The 22,231-nt window shown below is 40.6% G+C and overlaps 1 protein-coding gene across 8 annotated transcripts in view; it reads right to left on the bottom strand.

Moving 5' to 3' along the window:
• Nvl (nuclear VCP like) overlaps window positions 1–22,231 on the bottom strand; it is an 86,026-nt gene that overhangs the window by 12,147 nt on the left and 51,648 nt on the right. For 4 of the 8 annotated variants that reach the window (XM_013157525.3, XM_013157526.3, XM_063237513.1 and 1 more), the window contains 5 exons: window positions 16,053–16,159; window positions 12,962–13,038; window positions 10,507–10,595; window positions 9,113–9,183; window positions 2,953–3,230 (listed from right to left, as the gene is read on the bottom strand). In XM_013157525.3, the coding sequence (XP_013012979.2) occupies window positions 3,186–3,230; window positions 9,113–9,183; window positions 10,507–10,595; window positions 12,962–13,038; window positions 16,053–16,159 (389 nt within the window). In that variant the 3' untranslated portion in view covers window positions 2,953–3,185. Of the gene's footprint in view, window positions 1–1,538; window positions 1,628–2,952; window positions 3,231–9,112; window positions 9,184–10,506; window positions 10,596–12,961; window positions 13,039–16,052; window positions 16,160–22,231 lie in introns of those variants that run through there. The other 4 variants (XR_010043602.1, XR_010043604.1, XR_010043603.1 and 1 more) reach the window with 3 other exon arrangements.

Below are 22,231 nucleotides of genomic sequence, written 5' to 3'. Positions count from 1 at the left end.
AAAAACTACAGTGCTAACACTTATCTATGTCCAAGGAGAGATCTGCATTCTTTCATAACCAGAGTTAAATATTTGTCCATTTTCTTACATTTTTTTTCCTGAAGTCTAAAAAGTAGGATTTCTATTTCTTCACCTTCATCTATCCATTGAACATCACCTATCAACTACATATGGACTAAGTGATAGGTGGGAATTTGCTTCAAAATTATACAGGATAGGAAGTAGTAAGGAAAGCAACAGATCCCAGTCCTGATGTGCACTACTAGTTAACCAGTGTCTAGCTCAGCAGGAAGATCTAATCCCGGAAAGGGGGCATCCACAGTGGGCTTTCCTTCTCCCCAGAGATTTTTTTCTTGGTAACCTTTGCCTCTGACATAGCCCATAACGTAGATTCCAAGGCAGGAAGGGCTTTTCTTTCTCCAGCCATCTCCTCAGATACCTTCTGTCTCAAGTGTCCTGAAACAGAATCCCCAGAATCAAGGGCCTGATCTCTTCCTCTGGTTTCTTTCGAGAGTGGTCCTCATTCCAAAGGAGATTATGGAGAGCACTACTCTAGGAGTCTGGGTGAGCTGAAAGTGGCTAGATGGTAAAAAGACTGAGCTACCTCCTTGTGGGTAGTTAGGGAATAGTTGGAGTCTTCAGTGGTTGATAATGGCTGAATTCTCTTGGATGAGGGTGACAGCCATCCCAAGGATGTTTCTAAGAGAGCAAACTAGTTACTTCTTACTCCTTTAATTGGGATGCCTCATCTTTGAGGGTATTTACAGTTTGTTGTGTAACAGTTGATTGGCAGATACAGTAACAGCATTGTTCTTCCAAAGCCATGCAGAGGCTTCCTGCGCTGTTAGTATACCTAGATCTCTGTGATTTGAAAGGGGCACTGCAGCTAGGGATCTATTTGATCTTGTAAGACCTTTAAGGCAGTAGGCTAGAACAAGGTCCTCAGCAAGCTTGCTGGAGAAGCTGTACTAAGTGCAGTCCTGTAGCTCCTGTTCCTATCCCTGTGGCAATTCCTGTGTCCGCCACGACAGGAATTAAGAGTAGTCATCATTTTTGGTCAAACGGAGGCAGAAAGGGGAAAGGCTGGTTGCTGGGAATAATCTGTATCAGGGGCTAGATAAGCTGTGATAGAAACACTTGTCTAATGGAAAGGAAGGCACAGGAGGGGTTGATTCCTGCAAAGAACACACATCTTAGAAGAATCAAGACAGAAAAGTTCATGTGTATCAGTTATAAAAGTGCTGGAGTTCCTCTGAGGAAATATCAAATGGCAAATACCACTCCTGTTAATGGTTGAAAAGAGCAAAGTTGTGGCCGATGCATGCCTTGGGTCTTGTTTTTTTGAAAGTACTATCTCTGTCAGTGAAGGAAAAAACAAATGTCTGTCACTGATAAAGTGATATACTGGCACTAAATGGTTGCAGGAGAGCTGGCCGCAGTTATTCAGGCTGAGATCAGGCCTTGAGAAGGGGGGTCTTTCCTGATATGAGAAGTCAGATTTTTTTTTTTTTTTTTGGTACTGGAGGGGTTGAACTCACCTCATGCATGCCAGGCAGGCACTTGTGCCGTTGAGCTAAATCCCCAGTCTGAGAGTCAGAATTTTTATCCTGTCCAGTAATAGAAGGGTCTGTAGAAGGCAGATCCAGACAAGTTTAGAGAACCCATTATGTTGGAAAGGAATTCAGCCTCTAGACTTAGTCTAACACACAGGAAAAGTTACAGGGAGTGAGACTGCCCATGGTTGACAGTATTGAGGGTGCTCTATAGCTTGCATGTAGATCAGAACTCCAGAGACAAACTAAAAGTCTGAAAATACTAGACCAGAAACAGCTGTCATGAGAAAGTGGTTTAAATTTGGCTGTATATATCTGAATGAGAACAGACTGGAGCAATAAGGGTTCAGAGGTAAGAGCTCTATCAACGAGACTATAAAGATGCTGCATGGATTTAAAAAAAAAAAAGAGTCCAATCAAAAGGCTCTGTAGGATATCCCTGGGTGGTTCAATTGGGAAAAACAGCTAGGCACAGCCAGCAGTCTTATGCTAGGGACTGATTAGTAGGCTTTAAGAGAATGTAAATACTTTGAGTAGGCAGAGGTAAAGAAATGATTTGGGACTGATAGCAAGTTGGAGACTAATAATCATAGGTAACAAAAGCAGCAAGGAGACTTTTTATAAACCATGTTAGAATTTTGATGGAGCAAGGAAAATTATGTATGGTACTAGAGACTATGTATGTATGGTAGCCAGAGTAAGCAAGAAAATAATCAAATGAGAATGCAGAGAAGAAACCCAGTATTGAATAAGTGCCCACTTATGTTAGGATAACTCAGTAGTCATAGCTCGAGGAGTCTTAGGTTTTCTCAAATATAGTTTGTAAGTCTCCCCATAACAGGAAAACCCAGTTTTTGAATGGGTCAGATGTCTAAACTACAATCTACTAAAGCAGTTTAAATTATATCAAAGAATATGGAAACAATCATTACTTGTGCTCATTAGTGGATGCAGAGATTAACAAGGCATTGCTTTGTGATAACTCTAACAAACACGCATCATGTGTATCAGTTGTGAGGACACATCACAACTGTGCACAGAAATGCATAGTGAATCCTCCTGAAAATAACAGCCCAGGGTCCTCAAAAGTGCCCAGAGTCAAGCCACAGGAATTACTGTCATAAGACTCCAGAGGCTTAGCAACTCCCTAAAATGGCCAATTCTAAACTGGGTCCTTTTTCTGAAGGTATCATTGGGATTGCCAGAGAATTGGGAATTAGTCCTATGGATTAGATGGTAGCAAGGTGCCAGAGTTAATCCCCTGACTTTGATGGCTGGTTATGGAGAATACCCTGGTGGGTAGGAATTCAACATCGAAGTATTTAGAGTAATGGACATGACACATGGACCACTTTTTCTGCCAGGTTTCAAGGAGGAAAAAAGAGTTTCTAAATAAAAATTTTATGTAAGTACAGTTTTATTTTGTAATAAATTTTTTTTTCTTGAAGGAGTTTTTCCACAAGGTCTGCCAGATGCTTGAAGAGTCTTCAGTTGTAGCTTATCCTCATTAATTTGAAAATAAAATGCTTACATGAGACCTCATCTTTGCTGAGCTGAGGGCGAGCATCCTCAAGCACTGGACTGCTTGACTGGCTCCACGTGCCGGATTCACCACGCTGGCTGCTGGAGTTGTCACTGGCTGAGGGATCGCTGAAGAGCTTCATACATTTTTTGATCCTTAGGGAGAGGAAAAGGCACAACACAACACTAAGCAAATAAGGCTATGCACAGAATGGTGTGCCCGCAGGTTCATATGCTGCATCCTAACTCCTGGACATCAAAATGTGACTGTACTTGCAGATAAAGCTTTTAAGGAGGGATTAAGTCAAGTCAGATGGTTGGGCCCTAATAACTGGTCTCCCAGTGAGAAGATATGCAAAGACAGATATGCAAAGACACAAGAAGCTCCCTCTGTGACAAGAAGCCTCAGAAAAGCCAGTTCTGGTATCTTGCTCTAAGCATCAGGTCCCCAGACCAGTGAGGAAATAAAATTCCTGTTGATTAAGTTCACAGTCTGTGGTACTGTTATGGTACCTGTGGCTGAATCCTTCCACCCAGATTTTAGAACAGCTCTTCCCCTAAGGGCATGAGCAAAGCTGTGAGAACTAAAGCCCAAAAAGTGCAGTGGAGATGCCAGGAAGCGGGAGCAGCCAGCAATATAGAAGGTCATTGCGGCCGGCCACACGCAGTAAGGGGAGGCAGCCCAAAAGAAAGGCCCCTAAGGTTGTGTCAGGCGGTGCTGCAGTGGCAGGGTTGCCCAAGCCTCTTATCTTGTAACTTGCCCTGGTTGCTAGACTAGAGTCAGAGTATTCAACATTTGTCCTTCTGGGTTTTGGTAGTGATTCTATCCTCTTATTCCTCTAAATACATTTGAATAAAGAGATGCACATATGTCTTTTGGGGGCCAGGGCAGAATGGTACAGTCTATATGTGGGTATCCTCCAAAAGCGCCATGTGCTGATAGGTGGAGCTTCTGCAAGTGGACTGGACTCTTTGTGGTTCACTTACTGTTAGGGGCAGGCAGGGTTTGACTTGGCAGAATGTATGTCCCTTCCCAGCTACTTGTTTTTTTTTTGGTATCAGGGACTGAACTCATGACCTTGCGCTTGCCAGGTAGGCACTTGTACCACTGAGATATATCCCTGGCCCTCCCAGCTACTCTTTAGTTTTGCTGCCTGGCCACCAAGCACAAGGAGCTTTTCTCCACCTAGATCCTTCCACTAGAAGGATTCTATGTTTCACAGCTTGCCAAATACAAACTAAAACTTCTAAAACATGAGCCAAAATAAACACCTCCTTTAAGCTGCAGGTGTCAGGTATATTGTCCCAGTAACAAAGTAACAAACACATTAAGAAAACTAAAGTTAGATACAGGTATTCAAAGTTATGGGGTAAAGGAAGTTTGATACTAGAGATTAAGGGAGAAATGCCATTTGTCACTGGAGAATGTAATGTGGGGCCTGATATGGGGACACTGTCTCCTAGCAGTTTGTGTCTCCAGTGGAAACTCTTTAAAACTCAACTTTAGAAGAATCACATGGCTGTGTAGAAGAAAACTACTGGCTTCCTGGAACTTTTACAGGTGGCTGACTGATTTTGATTTTGGATGGAATCCTGAGAAGGGATGGTTAGTTGTAACAAGCCCTGTCTATCCCCACATTTCCTTGACCTAACAACTCCCTCCCCTGGTAGTGGAGGCACATTTTTTAATCCCACTCCCACTGCCCTGTGGTGGGAGGCCTCTCCCAACAAAAACCTTAAAAAGTTGGTTCTTATTAGGAGTTCAGTATTCCTAGATTTTGTTAAGAGTTTGTGTGTTAAGAGCTAACTTGGAATGTATAACCTCAGCTCTGGGAAAGGACTCTTTTTGAGTGATTATTATCTAGCTTAAGTATGTTGTTACTGTGCGTCATAGGGATCTCCAAAGCCATCTCAGCCTCCAGTTCTTTTAAAAATGGAGATCAGATAACACTCACTCTCTTCCGTTTCTCATAGATGATCTGGTCTCTCTTTTCTTCCTTGGTATTTATACATTCAGACTCTTCAGTCAAACCTCTGTATGTAACAGTATCTAACTCATCATTTCCTTGGTTGCTGAGCCACTGGATAAAAACTTACACAGCTAAGTAGCAAAACTCTGGTGGAAAAGATAACTTTCCTCACACTGTACCTCTTCTGCCTCTTCAGTGACTTGGCAGTAATGCAGGGTGGAACTTTTCCCACTTATCAGTGACTAGGTTGTAAACATTTCCATATGGATTTTCTATTATTATTATTATTTTTTAACTTTTTATCGGTACCAGGGATCGAACTCACGACCGCCTGCTTGCAAGGCAGGTGCTTATGCCACTGAGCTAAATCCCCAGCCCCTGGATTTTCTATTATTAATGTTACTATGGTTTTGTTTTGAAATAAAAATTCCGAATGTAAACAAAAAGCCAATTATGTTACACTTTTCTCTTGAACAGGTAAAATATTTACAAGATTCCAAAAATATATGAAAATTTACAAAGGGGAAAAAGCTCTTTCTCACATGTTCCTTCCTTTCACATCACCAGTGTATCTTCTGAGATTTTCCTTCTGCTTATATAAAACTGCTGTAATTATTTCTTACATAGAAGATAGAATGTCACAGACAGAATTCCTAGCCCTTTATATAACAATATAATTGGGAGAGGGTCTTCAGTTTGTAGTACAGCAACATCCTAATTGATTATGTAAGTATTAAGGGTTTCAATCTTAGGCGTTCATTATATATAATATTCTAGTGAATTTTTAACTTTTAGATGGACATGAATAGTTCTGATGACAAATTCATAAAAAAAGAACTTGGTGAGTCTCAGTTTTTGGTACAATTGTAATTTTGGCAGATATATCAAACTGTCACCCTACTGACAGATGGATGCAACTCTCCCCCAGCTATGCATGACCTAGCCTAACTGTTCCTATTCTGATAAAATGTTCTATAAGCTCCCTAATCTATGCTATTTTTGGTATAGTAGCCCTGGCAGAGACACAGAGGAAGAGTAACTATTGCATTTAAAACAGAAATCAAATCCTGGAAGAGATAAACTTAAAACTTTTTCACACATCTTTCAAAAAGTTCTGAAACTGCCCATAAGATAGTTATTAGTAAAATACTGAATTAACTAATTCTGAAACAAGGTAACAGGGCCGCTGCTTCTTAATGCTATTGCTGACAACAGGATGATGCTATAAGCATGCTTCCTTTAGAACCAGATGAGAAAAATATATCGTAATTTTTTCTTATGAAAGTGTTTATAGAAGTATCAGATAATATAAATTAGCTGAAAATGAGTAATTATTCTTACTACCCTGGTCTCTTATACCTTTTAAATGACGATTTTTTTTAACGCTTAATTTTTTGGAGGAGGCCCTGCATTCCCGTAATTCATGGTGGAACAGGATGAGGTTGTCCTCTCCCTCCCACCAACAGCTACATTATGGCTTCCAGAAGCGCCCCGAAGACCCGATTTGCTAAATGGAAAAAACTCAGAACCTTAACATTATCCCTTATTTTTTTAAGATTAAATATAATAAAAATCAGTTCGATCATCCATTTGCTTCATATTACTGATTCAAACTCCATACTATGTGCCTTTTCCCAAAGATAAATAATAATATCTTATTTAAGAAAATCAAGACCCTGGAAAGAAGATGTAGTGATATGGAGATAACTATCAAGGTCAAAGAAAAGGCAGAATGCAGAACCGCAATCATGCATGTATGACCCATGGATTTTCAAAAAGAACATGGTAGCTCACCAAGGACAGAAATGCTGCTTCAACAAATAACAAGATAGCCATGTAAATGTGGACAAAGGTTACTATGACCTGGCTTATAACACTACGATAAAAATTACAGTTGCCTCTTTTCTTCCAATTTTTGTCTAGATATTCAACCAAATGCAGATCAAGAATGTTTTGGAGAAAAGCTGTTTCTGTACTATCCATGCACAGACTGTTTTCTTCCCATTATTTCTTAAACAATACCATAACATCACAGCGAGGCCATAAGAAATAAATGCCAGCATTTATATTGAACTGGGTATGACTAAACATAGAGTTACATTATGTACAAATGCAATGCCAATTTACATGAGAAAAATGAGCACTGTATAAGTTTGACAGAATTCTGGGATCCCGGACACAAAACTCCATACATAGTAACAGATGGCTGCATTTCCACTGGTGGAAGGGTAAGAAGCCCTTATCCTTGCACCAATATACATGCACAATGGCATACTGCTAAACAAGAGAAAAGACAAAACTCCTGAAAACAAGTCACACAGGTGAATCTCAAGGACACTATTTGAGCAAAAGAAGCTAGACACAGGACCAGGGATCTAGCTCAGAGGTATAAGCACCTGCCTGGCAAGTGGGAGGTTGTGAGTTTGATCTCTAGTACCAAAAAAAAGAAGCCAGACACAAACCAGTACACATCCTCCCATTCTATGTACCAAATGCTGTACAGCAGGCAAATTAAGAGTTCAATCATGTGGAAATCAGGTCAGTGGAATTTGGGAAGAAGCTCACTATAAAGAACATACACATATCTGCAGTGATGCAAACATTCTGCACTTTGGTGACACTGGTTGTAGCTCAAGGAAAGGCACATGCGAGCTTGTGTACTGTCATACATAAACTAAATTTCAATGTGTGAAGCAAGCTCAGAGGATGAGAGGAGAACATGGAGCTATGCCAGTTATGTCCTAAGAGTTTAAAAATCTGAAACTCAGGTGGGAATAAAAAAATAACTCCAGTGAAAAGAAAAGTATTATTTCTTTATTATTAACAAGAAACATTTCACTACCAGTACCTTTTTGATTAGATGACAAGGGCAACAAATTTAACTCCAAGACTCTTTCTGATTTCAATTAGGGAGACTACATTTTATTCAAAGATGTTCAGTAAAATAAAAAGGTCCCTGCAATGCCTCAGAGGTGAAGGCAGACTGCTATTTCTCCCATGGTGCTCAAAGAGAGAAGGGGAGGCCCACTGTGGCTCCTGCAGTGGGAAAGGTGGTGCACAGACAGTCACTTGCTCTTGTTCCTGGCTGCTTATTCACTTAGTTAGGTAACAGTGACATGTAGTCAATTGTCAGAACACATGGACCTGAGCACTGAAAACAGCACTCATTCCACACCAACAGTTCTAGACTCTGGCTCAATTTTTTCTTTGCTTTTTTTTTTATCGGTACCAGGGATCTAACTTACGACTGCCTACTTGTAAGGCAGGTGCTTATGCCGCTGAGCTGAATCCCTAAGCCCTAGGCTCAATTTTTTCAATCCAGTCATGAGAACTGCTGAACCTGGGGTAATACATGGTTTATGATTTAAGGGAAGTCTTACTGTATTGCCAGTGAATAGGTTCTCATGGCTAAAGCATATTCTGGCTAAAGCACAATACCAAGTTGATGAAACTTACCACAATAATAGAAGATTCAGGCATTTCTCAGGGCTGGGTGTTCCTTGCTGCCTGTCTTAGGGAGTGCTACAAATAACCTGACTGCATTTAACAGCAACCAGCTTAAACTTAACACAATACAACATCTGAGCACAGTAAGAAATAAACCAGTAAAACATGGAATTTCGAGTAAGGAGAAGCCAGACTGTTCACTTTTCCTACCTTATCATGAAAATATTTTTTCTTCTCTGAAATGTAAGCATAAACTTTATTTAGTTTGGGTATGTTAAGCTCCAAGAAGATAAGAAAAATTGGTCAAAAAAGATATGGCAACTCAGATAACACCTCAGTGAAACTAACTAACATTTCTGAGATTGTGAAAACACACACAGTTGTCCTCTTTCAGTAAACTGTGATTTGAGAAGCTAGGAAAGAATTGTTTTCCAGTCCAAATTAAACTCTCAACAACACACAAAGGCAATTATTGTGCTTTTTTTCAGGTCAAAATGTAACATGAAAGTTTGGAAGTCAGAAAAGGCATAGAAGGTGTGATCCATAATATAATTCATGAGTTTCTGCGTAGTGGTATCACTGTTAACGTCTTTTATCTAGAAACTGAAGACTGTTTCTTACCTTTACTGATATAGATGGTTTCACTTTCTTAAAAGCTTCTTCAAAGTGCGTATGACTAATCTTGAGCTCACCTGTAGAGCAAATGCACACATTAAAGTAGATCCTACTGAGTTACAACTTAAAATTTCTCTTGGAAAACATCAAGCCTTCAAGAGAACACGGAGACCTGGGACAGGACAGGATCTTCTTCAGTGTAATAATCAAGTCAGATATATTTTGTTCATCAGATTTAGTCCTATACCACCAAAGGTATTCATCATTCCCAAGTAGATAATACTGTATTTGACCCTTGTGCTGGGCTGGTTGTTTTTGAAAAAGAACCAGAATTCTTGGCAGCATATCCATTTAACTGGCAACAGAACATAGTCTTCCACAGTACTAAAGGCACATTAAGATATACAGTATTTAAATATTATGGAGTTATAATATCATGGTATGTTTTATATTAATATAAAATATAATACTGTATCAGGGGTTGTAATTCTTTTTTTTTTTTTTTTTGTCTTTTTCATTTTTATCGGTATCAAGGATCGAACTCACGACCACACACTTGCAAGGCAGGTGCTTATGCCGCTGAGCTAAATCCCCAGCCCCAGGGGTTGTAATTCTTTACTGAGGGAAATAAAACTGCTAACTTATACATGGCTTGAAGAAAAATGCTCATAGAGTAACTTACCTGATGAGAACTTTATCTTAAAATAGTCAACTTTTTACATAGACATTACTGTAGTGTATGTAACTAGAATGCAGGCAAAAATAAGTCTGTTTCAGCCATAAGAACCCAAATGATAAAAGCAAAGACACTGTCAAACTGTGCGGTTGTGATGTCCCCAAATCATCATACAGTCAAATACAGATTCTGGGTTTTTTGCTTGTTTCATTTTATAATGCTGGAGACTGAATCCAGGCCCACCACAAGCAGTAGCAGGCACTCTACCCCGAGTGCTTCGGGTAAAGACTGAGAAACACCGGCACCAACTTGTGCCAATCTATGGAGTTTTTCCAATGTTAACTTTTCCTGTGTTAACATTTGTGACCTCTCCAATTTAGGTTTTTTTTTGTGTGTGGTATCAGGGATCAAACTCATGACCTCGCACTTGCCACTGAGCTAAATTTCCGGTCCTAGCGTCCTTTAACAGGGAAGTAGGTATGACTTTAATAAAACAAAGTGGATTTTTACAACTGGCCATCAGACGCAATCCATGAAAAGACTATATTAACTCACTGTCTCTATCTGGTCTGATAATGATATTACTATAATAAAGAGGTTACACAAAACTGCAGAGCAGTTTCTAAGGGTAGGGAAAATGGCATCTTCCTTATCACAGAAAAAGGACACCAAAAAAGCATCATTTCCCTGGGCAATAGTTGATAACTCAACAGAAAAATTATACCTTTTCCATTTCCGTACTTTTCTCTTGCCATTTCCTGTCTCAGGGCACAAAGAGAAGCTTCTCGTATCAAAGCAGAGAGGTCTGCACCCCTGTAACAAAAGAAGTGTTCTTGCGTATTTATTATTAAATACTGCAAACCCCAGAGGTCAGATGGTAATTTTCTACTGTTCACATGAAACAATGAGGAAAAGACTGACCAACAAGGTGGGAAAATCTGATTGGGATATACACAAAGGAATAGCTTTTTTTCTTTTATTATAGTTTATATCTACATGTCTCCCAAGACCTTCCTCATGCAACTCACAGGCAGGACAAAGTAGAGAACCACAGGGTGCTATGACTGACTTGCTGTAAGGAGGAGGGCCTGGTCAGGGAGGTAGAGTGACTTGGAAAGGCAAATCTATCTCCAGCTTCTTCCTTCTTGCTCTGCTTCCTGGCTGCCCTGACATGTGTGGTTTTTCTCTGCCCAGACCCCTGTTGGAGCCAGCTGAATACATACCAAAATTTCTCAAATGTGAGTCAAAATAAACCTTTCTTCCTTTAAGTCGTGTCTGACACTGTGTCCCACCAATGAGGAAAGTAACTAAAACACTCCTCTTTTTTTTTTCTTTCTCTTTTCAGTACTGGGGATTAAATCCTGGCCCATCACACTGTTACATCCAGAGCCACATTTAATTTTTTTGTTTCTGAGACATGGTCTTGCTAAGTAGCTAAACTGACCAGGCTGGACTTAAATTGGCTCAGTCTCCCAGAGTGGGGATATTACATGCATGTAGCACCAGCCACCTGAGCTTTTGGATTTTATAAAGGATTTATGGAGGAAGCAGAGCAATGAAAAACAGACCCAGAGCAACTAAGGTTAATACAAAACATCCAGTGGGAAGAAACACATTATTTCTTGCAATGTTTTCACAAATAAAAGCTAAAGTGTTAGTAGGCATGGTAATCCTGGCACACCTGTAATCCCTGCACTTGGAAGGCTGAGAGGCAGGAAGATCACCATGAATTCAAGGCCAACCTGAACTATATATTGAGATCCTGTCTCAAAAACAAAAAAGCCACAAACAACAGAAGTGAAATTGCTGAGTAACATAATTATGTATTACATAAAAAGTCATTTGTGCTTCCAAATTGGAAAGCAGACTTTTTTTTTGTGGGACCAGAGATCAAACTCATGACCTCAATTCCCAGCCTGGAAAGCAGAATATAAAAGCCCAGAATATGGGCTTCATGTTGAAGCTCAGTAGAGATGTCATGTTTCTGAGATTATTCCCTGGAACAACATGCTGGCTCAGCATGGTTCTAAGAGCTCATACCCAGTCACAGAACACATTTAACTCACCTGAGGAGGATCCACACCGTACACAAAATAGTGGTGCACAGAGCATCACTTACCAAATCCCCTGCTTCTGTTGGTTACGTGAGAAAGCTACAACACTACTTCAGAATAATATGCCAATATTGTTCAACTGGTGGCCCATAGGCTACACAGGACCATGTTACAATAAAAACATGTTTAAAAAGGAAATTTTGATATTCATATTAATATATATTTTTAAATGCACCCCCCGTCTACTTAGTGTGGCCCAGACAAGCCATGTGTCACCAGACTGAGTGCAAGAGGGTGGACATGGCCTGAAAATCTAACACTCCATGAATACAAACAGGTAGCTGAACACTGGAGTAGTACTGTGTCTCTCAAAGGGTGATGACAGTGGCATTAAAAGCCAAAATGTGCATCTAGAATGTTAACCTTCAGCCTAGTGCTACATATACAGATACCCTGCTGGGTGAAAGCCGCGAGATGTGCCCCAGCTACATGCTGTTATCATGTCCGCAACTCCCTGGCAGGTTTCTGAAATGCAGGCACAAGAGCTCTAAACTACTTCCTTAAACCTTTTTCTCCTAAAGTAGTACGATGATCACTTTGAGAGAAAGACAAGATAGACAAACAGACAGACAGACTGACAGCAAGAACACCACAGAGAAAGAGGACAAATTCCTGGGTCCTTAACTTGCTCTATAACTAGGAAAAAGAACCAATGTCTACAACAAGCATAAATAGATGAAATCTAGTGGCAGAAACACCGTACTTCCTGCTGTTACTGTAGGTTGTGAGGAGGTGGCCTGGGAAAGTGCATTCAGAGAAAACAAGGCCCTTGGGTTTACTCTGTCCAATGCCAAAGCAGCGGGCTAGTGTGCTGACCAGTTATGAAATACCTGCACAAACATTCTGAAGGATAATTTGTGAAGGACAGCAAAATTGTGTGAGTATCTGGAGGCAACATATGACAGGAATTGCTGTTGGAGGAATTCCATGAAGTATGTAAGAAGCTCTGTAGGACCCCTTCTGTCACTGTCTCAATAATCTGGGCCACAATGGAGAAACTGCCAAAAGTGAACTGGCTTGAGATTTAAATACTTACGAATAAAAAATAAATAAATAAATACTTACGAATAGCAATCACAGCGAAGGTCATTAGCAATTGCTTCCAAATTTACATCTGCATCCAGTGGAGGTTTAGTGCCATTCTAAACAAGGGAAGACACATGGTTACTCCTGGGGTGATCAAAGTACATGGACACCCCAGTTATATAGCAAAGTGACCCGGCCTCTGACCAAGAAAAGGGGCCAACTCCTGGGCTGGCATTGTAGAGTCTCTGTTTCTGTTAGAAGAGAGTGGAGGAAGCATCCTTTACGTTTGGGAAGGCTAAAGGCAAACAGTCTACGCAGCAGTCATCACAGGCTGATAAAACATGGCGTACACTTGGGTAACGCTGAGTGTCAACAGGCACAGATGCAGAGTACCGATGTGAGCTGGCTAGGAAGGGAAAATCACATTGAATCCAGCTGGTCGAGAACAAGCAGTAACCTACTCTTCACTGGACACCAGCCCTTTGCACCCAAGAGGTGTAAATCCTTTACCTAAAACCCAACCCTAAATTTGGAGCTAATTTCCCTTCAGCTCATGGGAGAGGATGCCAGAAACAATGATCAGGTTAAGTTTCAGGTCTCTAACACATCACACAGTACCATTTAGTAATGTCCTTAGTGACTTATGTTCCAGAGGCAAGCAATGAAGTTTCAGTGACTTAAAATCTGCCACATTAGGGCCAGGGATTTAGCTCAGTGGCATAAGCACCTGTCTGGCAACCACAAGGTTATGAGTTCAATCCCTAGAACCAACCAACCAAACAAACAATCTACCACATTACATGGAACATTCATGAGGGGCTGCTTACTGCTCTGATTCATAACTTACATATACATTGCATATACTCACTCAGCAGACACATAAAGTCATGACTCTAAGAGACACACAAGGAAGTACATATTCCATTAACTTATATCCGGGTACAACTTTCCAAAAGCACTAAAGTCAGCATACCATACCAAAATATGCATGTTCTAAGAAGCACAATTGGGGCTGGGGGTTTAGCTCAGCGGCATAAGCACCTGCCTTGCAAGTGTGTGGTTGTGTGTTTGATCCCTAGTACCGATAAAAAGGAAAAAGACAAAAAAAAAAAAAAAAAAAAAAAGCAGCACAATTCACAATAGCTAAGCTGTAGAGCCTAGATGTGCAGCAGTAGATGAAGGAAAAAGAAAATACAGTATAACAGAGTATTACTCAGCTGTATAAAAGGACGAAATGGTATTATTTGCAGGAAAATGGACACAAATGGAGACCATCATTTTAGATGAAATAAGCCACATGCGGATTGGGGATTTAGCTCAGCAGTGAAAGTACCTGCCTGACAAGTGACAGTCATGAGTTTGATCCCTGGCAGCAAAAAAAAAAAAAAAAAAAAAAAAGCCATACTCAGTAAAATATAACGTGTTCGTTTATTCTTTCTCTTCCTTCCTTCCTTCGTTTCTTTCTTAGTGGTACCAGGGATCGAACTCATGACTGCCTGCTTGCAAGGCAGGAGCTTATGCCGCTGAGCTAAATCCCCAGCCCCTATCAGGTGCTCTTTTATGAACAAGCTAAATACATATGTATTTTTTTAACCCATTTATGCTAAACATTGAAATTTTTTGCATGAAACTCACATATGTTACTTAGAAAAATTCAAGGAGTAAGAATTTTTTTTTTTTTTTTTTTTGGTACTCATGACCTCATGCCTACAAGGAATAAGAATCTGAAGAGAAAACATTTGCTGTATTCCACTGTGATGGATATTCTAAAAATGGCTCGCTAGGCATTTAAGGGTTAAAAAAGGAAGATGACAGGGAACTAGAAGAGATAAGGTATAGGAAAGGTTACAAGAGGAGTAATAGGGATGAAAATGAAATATGTGTATGTACCAATATACTAGCATAAATCTCACTCTGTATTACTAATATGTATCAATAAAAAGTAATTTTTAAAAAATTTGTTGGCTGGGCATGGTGGTGCACACCTAATAATTCCTGCACTCAGGAGCCTGGAGGCAGGAGGACTGTTGCAAGCTTGAGGCCAGCACAGGCTACACAGTGAATCCAAGCCAGCCTGAACCACATAGCCAAACCCTGTCTCAAAACAAAACAAAACAAAACAAATGAAAAAGGTATCAAAGAAACTTTATAACTTCATCTGCTCACCTAATCATTGGCTTTGCTTTCCTTTTTTTTTTTTTCCATCTTTGTGAAACAGGGTCTCAACTCTATAGTCCAAGGCTGGCCTTGAGCTTACTTTGTAGCTCAGGCTAGTCTCAAACTTGTAACAATCCTCCTGCCTTAGCTTCTCGAGTCCTGGGATTACAAGTGTGTGCAAGTGTGTGCCACTACACCCAGCTGGCTTTCCTACTTTTTTTTGTTTGTTTTCTCTTTAAAGAGCTCTTAAGGTTTTCTTTTATGAAAGTAAACATTTAATAAGAAACATTCACCAGAAGTTTAACAATTCCCTCTATTCTGTTCTTTTACATGTCTTTTCCTTTTTTATTTTATTTTTTAAAGACAAGGTATCATTATATATATGGTTCAGGCTGGCCTTGAACTCACTATGTAGTCCTAGGCTAGCCCGGAACTTAAGGCAATTCTCTTACCTCAACCTCCAGAGTGCTCAGATTATACCATGCAACACCACGCCCAGCCCTTAAGTTTTAAATAAAGTTAATGTTCTATACTGGAAGCATTCATTTAGTATTCTGCACTCACCACCCTGCTGCACAGGGCACCTCACAAGTAAATCTGTTTTAAAGACCAGTGCACAAGGTTTTGCAGTAGCGCAGGCTAGGGTGACGTGCTTCCTTCTTTCTATTTTGCATGCGCTGATATTAATTCATCGGAAATCTCAAGGAGTAGAAAATGCCACCACAAGGATTAACTCAAGTGCAGTAGCTCAGTATTTAAACACCCTTCTCTTAGTTTACTGATATTGTAAGCAAGTAAAAATGAGAAGGGGCAATGTCTTCAAAGATCACAGCAGTTCCCTTTCCTCTCTAAGACAGAAATCTGGCACATACACATAGTTACAGAAAAGAAAGCAATCAGCCATTCTGAATTCCTGTCCATCTTAACCGCAGTTAATGACAGAAACATCGACAAAGTGTGCCCCTTTACTTACTTTTGTGATAGTTTTTAAGATGGCAAGACGATCCGCTGGGGGTGGCAAACCCACGAACAGTGTTTTGTCCAGCCGGCCTGGGCGTAGAATTGCAGGGTCAATAATATCTACAGAAGGGAGAAAAACAGTATTAAGAGTGGATTGAGAACATGGCGGACAGACAACAGCAACTACCGGAGGCTCTCTGAAAGGCTTGGCTCAGAGGCCAGGAATGATGCGGACTAAGGAGACACGAACCGGTAGAGATATGCTCTGCTGACTCAGGAACGAACTGGGCTGAGAGAAACCAACTTAGAATACAGTCCTGGCGCTAAAATGGGAACAGAAAAGACTTGGTGTGGAGGCTCGACCCGGCGCCATTGGAAACCGCGATTTGGGTTTCTCGCCGCCCGGCGGCTGGCTGCCTCCACAGTGGCTTGGCAAGGAGAGATGCACAGAAGCTCTGGGAACGGGAGTCTGCGAACGGAGTCGAAAACAGGACGGACAAGGAGGCGTACACGAAAACTGACTGGTGGCGAGGTGAGTGAGAGAAACTGACCCCCTACCACAGTTTGACTCCAGCGGAGGACTTTCTGGGCTCAGGCAGTCCTGCAGGAGCAGGGCGCGGTGGCGACTCCAGCCACACATTCCCCTCTCGGACGGGATTGGTGAAAAGAGCCTGGCCTGAGTGACGCTGCGGGCGGACTCCCTAGGCTGGCCTAACCCGGATCCCAGAGCCTGACGGTGGCCCGGAGGGGTGACTCCCGCGTAGGCTGCCTCCTCCGCAACTCCCTGGTACGCAGCGGTGGGCGGGAACAACTAGCCAGCGCAATTTGATCAGGCTGTGGCTGACAGGCAGGGAAGCCGGGCCTCCTATGTAAGCTTGCATTTTATAAGGAACAGAAAATATGGGGAAAGGAAGCAACAAAAAAGGCTCCTCGGCCCCCATTCCTGAGAAACAGGCAGTAGTGGACATCGCACCAATATACATTAAGCGCCATATAGAGAGCCTCATAGACCAATTCAGGAATGAAGTTATCAACGACCTGAAGCTAGAAGTATGCAGAATAGTTAGAGAAATGCTAAGCACCACCCAGGAAAAAACAGATGGTGGAATGGAAGAACAGAAAAAGAGGGGAGAATTGCTTGATGGAGAAAACAGAGAAAGCATTGAGTATGTGAAGCAGGTTCAAAGGGACTATCAAGAAATTAAGAAGTCTATCCAAGACTGGCATAACAGCTTGAAAGAAACTAAGGACAGACTATCTGAACTGGAGGGCAGACTTGAAATATGGGAGAATGAAATGAAAAACTTCTTAAAAATAACAAAGAAACAAACAGCAATAATACAAAGACAAGAAGATGATAAGAGGAGCCATAACTTAAGGATTAAGAACATAAAAGAAGAAGTAGGGACACAAACAAGTGAACTACAAAAGCTACTCACAGAAATAATCCAGGAGAATTTTCCTAATTTAGCAAAAGGTAAAGATACTCAGATGTATGAGGCATACAGGACCCCAGCTACCTACAACCCTAACAGAGAAACATCCAGGCATATAATAATAAAAATTCCACAAATTCAATACAAGAACAGAATATTAAAAGCTGTCAGAGACAAGAAACAGACCACTTACAAGGGAACACCCATCAGAATTACAGCAGATTTCTCTTCACAAACCATCAAATCACGAAGAGCATGGGGGGAAATAATTCAAGCTTTGAAAGATAATAATCTCCAGCCAAGATTGAGATATCCTGCACAACTGTCCCTGGAAATTGATGGAAAAACGAGGTGCTTCCAGGATAAAGAGGAACTGGGGGAATTTGCAACCACCAACTCAACCCTACAGAAAGTATTGCAGGATATTCTAAAAAAAGAAAAATACAAAGAACCCAGAAATAGTGGCGGGGAGGCCACAACGAATGGAGCAGAGAACAAAATGAAGAAGACAAACTGACAGCTACTGACAGAAAAAGAGCTCAACAGAAATGAGACAGAGAAGATTAGATGATAGGAACAGCTATTTTGGAGAAAATGACATCTTAATAGGTAATGCTGATTTAGTACCATCTTGTTTTGAAGTCTCATCTAGCTTTTGTTCTTCTGTCTCCAATGGTCTAAACAGGTTGTATTTTATTGGATTTTGTTATGTACGATAGTATAAGCAAAAACCTTTTAAAGACAAGGAGATTATACAGAGACCATTGTTCATTTTCTATTAGTCGATTCTAAATACCCTGTAATGCTGTCATTCTCTTAAATGGTTTTACATTGTTTTGATATACTTAATGCTACAGTATATGAAGTTGTACTCAAGGACTTCAGGGAGGGAGTCAATATGGTAACTACTTTTGGGTCGGAAATATCTGGTGGTGAAACACTATTCTGCTTAAATGGTTATGTTTTGATCTGCCCTGTTTCGCTGTTATGCCCTCTTTTTTCTCAATCTCCACTCCATTATTTACTTTTTTATTTTTATCCATTTAATTAAAGGGAAAAATATAGCAGGATATAATATAGTAACCCACTTTGACTTTCTATTATCTCAATTTGAAGCCCTGTATTACTCTCACCATCTTGTTTTTGACTGAGGTTACTCTATTCTGTTTTGCTGGATAGTATCAGGTTCGAAAGTTTAGGCATCAGCTGAGAAGATAATGAGATTCATTATAACGCCCATTCTCGTTGACTTTTATCTACTTTTGAAGACCTACAATATCTCCAATGTTTTGGTTTTGTCAGTTATATTCTTTACGGCTTTGTTCAATTGTATTACAACTAATGATATAGGCAATTCTATTAGAAATAGTGGGAGGCATTATGGTAACCATTGTTGATCACCTTGTATTATGTTTTTATATTATCTATTATATCCACCCTTTTGACTTGACCGATTCTGTTCTGTTATGTCACATTTGGTTTTACTCTCTTCCAAAAAAGCAATAAGAACCGTGGGAGCAATGAAACCCAAAATGTGTAATAGTCACTGTACAAAAGAGAGGAAAAGAAAGTGCTCTAAACTATATAACTGCATGTATATTTAAATGTATAAGATAGAAAATGATATCACAGAGTTTTATTGGATCATTGAACAGAACTGTTTGCAGTATCATTGTTAGAATGTCCACTCTACAAGCTTTAATTTTGTGACTTGAACAATTATTTCTAAGATGGCAATATGTAATCCATTAACTAGTGATTTCCTACTGCGCATTTTTTTCTTCTGTAAATCTGTATAACTTGTATCCCTTCACTGTTTTTTTTTTCTTTCTTTTCTTTTCTCCTTAAATAAAAATTAAAAAAAAGAAAAGAAAAACAGTATTAAATAAGTGAAACTGGAGAACTGGCATGGTGGTGCACCTCTGCAATCCCAGCACTTGAGAGGCAGAGGCAGGAGGATTGCTGCAAGTTTCAGACCTGAGCTACATAGTAAGACTCAGTATCAAAACAAACAAAAAACTTTTTATAAAACATTTATAATTGAATATTATTAAAATTCAAAACTTCTGCTCATCAATGGTGTTCTAGCACTGCTCAGTGAAACAATCCTGCTTCTCCACTGAACTGCCTTTGTTCCTTCAGCAAAGACTAGTGGACCCCTGTGTTTGTCAGGTTACCTCTGGCTTCCAATGTGCTCTACAGATTTATTTACCTATGTAATATCATTATTAATATAGAACTTCATTTCTTTCATTGGTTTCAGTTTCCCTCCATAAATGATACATATTTTGTTAAGGCTTAGCAAACAGTTCCTAGACATGACTCTAGCAGCACAAACTGGATCTCTTAAAACGGTGAGGAGAGACAAACTATTGCAAATGGCGGAGGACTACATTTCTAATAAATAGAGAACTCTCAAAACTCAACAGTAAAAGGAATATGCAGCCACTTTTAGAAAATGGAGTACTTGGAGAAACATTTCACTAAAGAAGCTCAAGGGTGGCAAACACACAAAAAGCAGTTAAATCTCATTGACTACTACAGAAAAATTAAAACCACAATGAGATATCACTACACAATCTCTTGTAATAGCTAAAAAAACAAAACAAAACAAAACAAAAAACCCAAACAAACCCAAAACACTGTGAGGATTCAAATAAATAAAAGGCCTCATACACAACTGTTGGGACTGTAAATGGTATACTCTGAGTCTGACAATCTTGATAAAGAACTAAACAATTACCACACAACCTAATAATGCTGCTCAAGTAATAGTGCATCTGTCCCAAGAAATGAATCCCTCTCAGAAATCTATACACAGACGCTCATAGCTTTATTTGCAATAGCAAAAAAACCTGGAAGGAGCAATAAATACATGAATTTAAAAGGTCACATTTTTATGATCCTTTATATAAAAATTTTGATACAACTACAGAGATGAAGAAATGAGTGGCTGGCCTGAGATAAGGATGGCAGAAGGAAGAGAGGCAGACATTACTGGAAAGCAGGAACACACATCTTTGATAAGATAACTCTGTATCTTGATTACATGGGTGATGACACAAATCTACGCATGTGGTAAAACGCACAAAAATACACACGCACATTATGCAAAGGTCTACTTCCTAGTGTTGGTATTATACCGGTTGTGTAAAATGTAACAGTAGATGCAAGTTGGCAGGTGAAACTTCCAAGCCCCACTTTTGTAATTTCCTATGAATTTATTATTGTCTCAAAATACAAAGTTAAAAACCAAGAAGTTACAGATTATAAAAGAAAAGAACACAGAAAACCAGACCTATCACACCACAGCTCAAAACCACAGATGGCTCCCTTGGGTCAGAATAAAGGAGCCCTCACTCCCCACCACTGCCCCAATATGTTATACTTTATAAGCACTGGCCTTTGCCTTCTCTCCAACGGGCCAACCTGCCCCAATTTGTCTTTACCCTTTCTTCCCCTCTGCTCCCTACCTGGAATGATCTTTTCTCAGCCTTTTAGATCACCTGGCTTCATGGTTACACATCGTTTTTGTCTTAAGGCTTCCAGAAACACAGTTTCTAAAACAGCATCCCTTTGCTCTGCAGCAGTCATTGTTTTCTTGCCACGTTCTATTTTATTTTAAGGTACTTGCTTGTCTATTACCACTTGCTCTAAATACTGAATCAGATTATATGCAGGAAAAGAATTTTCTGAATGAAGCTCTGAATTTCCAAAGAGCAACAGTACCAGGCATACATTTAAAACTCAGTAAGTATTTGATGAAAGGAAAAGGAAAGCTTTTAACAGAGAATACTGTAAAACTGATCCATATCACAAATTGCATGTTAAGTATACAACTTGCACAACAAAAGAACATGTTGAGAGAAAAATACAGGTACAGACTTCCTAGAGAACATGGCGGACAGATAGCAGCAGCTACAGAGGCTCTCTGAAAGACTCAGCTTAGAATTCAGGAATGGTGCTGAGTAAGGAATCATAAGCAGGAGATATGCCCCGGTGACCCAAGAACGAACTGGGCTGAGAGAAACCAACTTGGAGTGCAATCCTGGTGCTATAATAGGAACAGAAAAGCCTCCGTGTGGAAGCTGGAGCCCGCGGCATTGGAAGCCACAATTTGGGTTTCCCACTGCGCGGCGGCTGCATCTATATCGGCTCGGCAGGGAGAGAGACACGCGGAAGCTCTGAGAACGGGAATCGGCGAACAGAGTTGAAAACAGGACGGGCGGGGAGCTGTGCATTGACTTGCAGTGAGGTGAGTGAGAGAAACTGACACTCTTCTGCAGTTTAGGAGACTCCAACAGAGGACATTCTGGGACTGGGCAGACTTGCGGGAGCGGGGCGCTGCAGTGACTTCAGCCACGTATCCCCCTCTCAAGAGGGACTGGTGAGAAGTGCCTAGCCTACATGACGCTGCTGGCTGAGACCCAGTAGGCTAGCATAACCCAGATCCCAGAGCCTGAGGGTGGTCTGGAGGGGCAGGACCCCGCGTAGGCTGCCTGGTCTGCAACTTCCTGGTGTGCTGTGGTGGGCGGGAACACCTAGCGGCGCAATTCGATCAGGCTGTGGCTGACAGGGAGGGAAGCTGGGCCTCCTATATACGCTTGCATATATAAGGAACAAAGAATATGGGAAGAGGGAGCAACAAGAAAGGCCCTTCGGCCCCTAATCCTGAGAAACAGGCAATAGCAGTCACCGCACCAATAGACATAAAGCGCCATCTAGAGAGCCTCATAGATCAGTTCAGGAATGAAGT

Source organism: Cavia porcellus, unplaced genomic scaffold, assembly GCF_034190915.1.
Source record: "Cavia porcellus strain 051 isolate PalLab524CR breed Dunkin Hartley unplaced genomic scaffold, mCavPor4.1 scaffold_26, whole genome shotgun sequence".
In the NCBI taxonomy this organism is placed as follows: Eukaryota; Metazoa; Chordata; class Mammalia; order Rodentia; family Caviidae; genus Cavia; species Cavia porcellus.
This window is presented reverse-complemented; position numbering and strand designations above follow the sequence as displayed.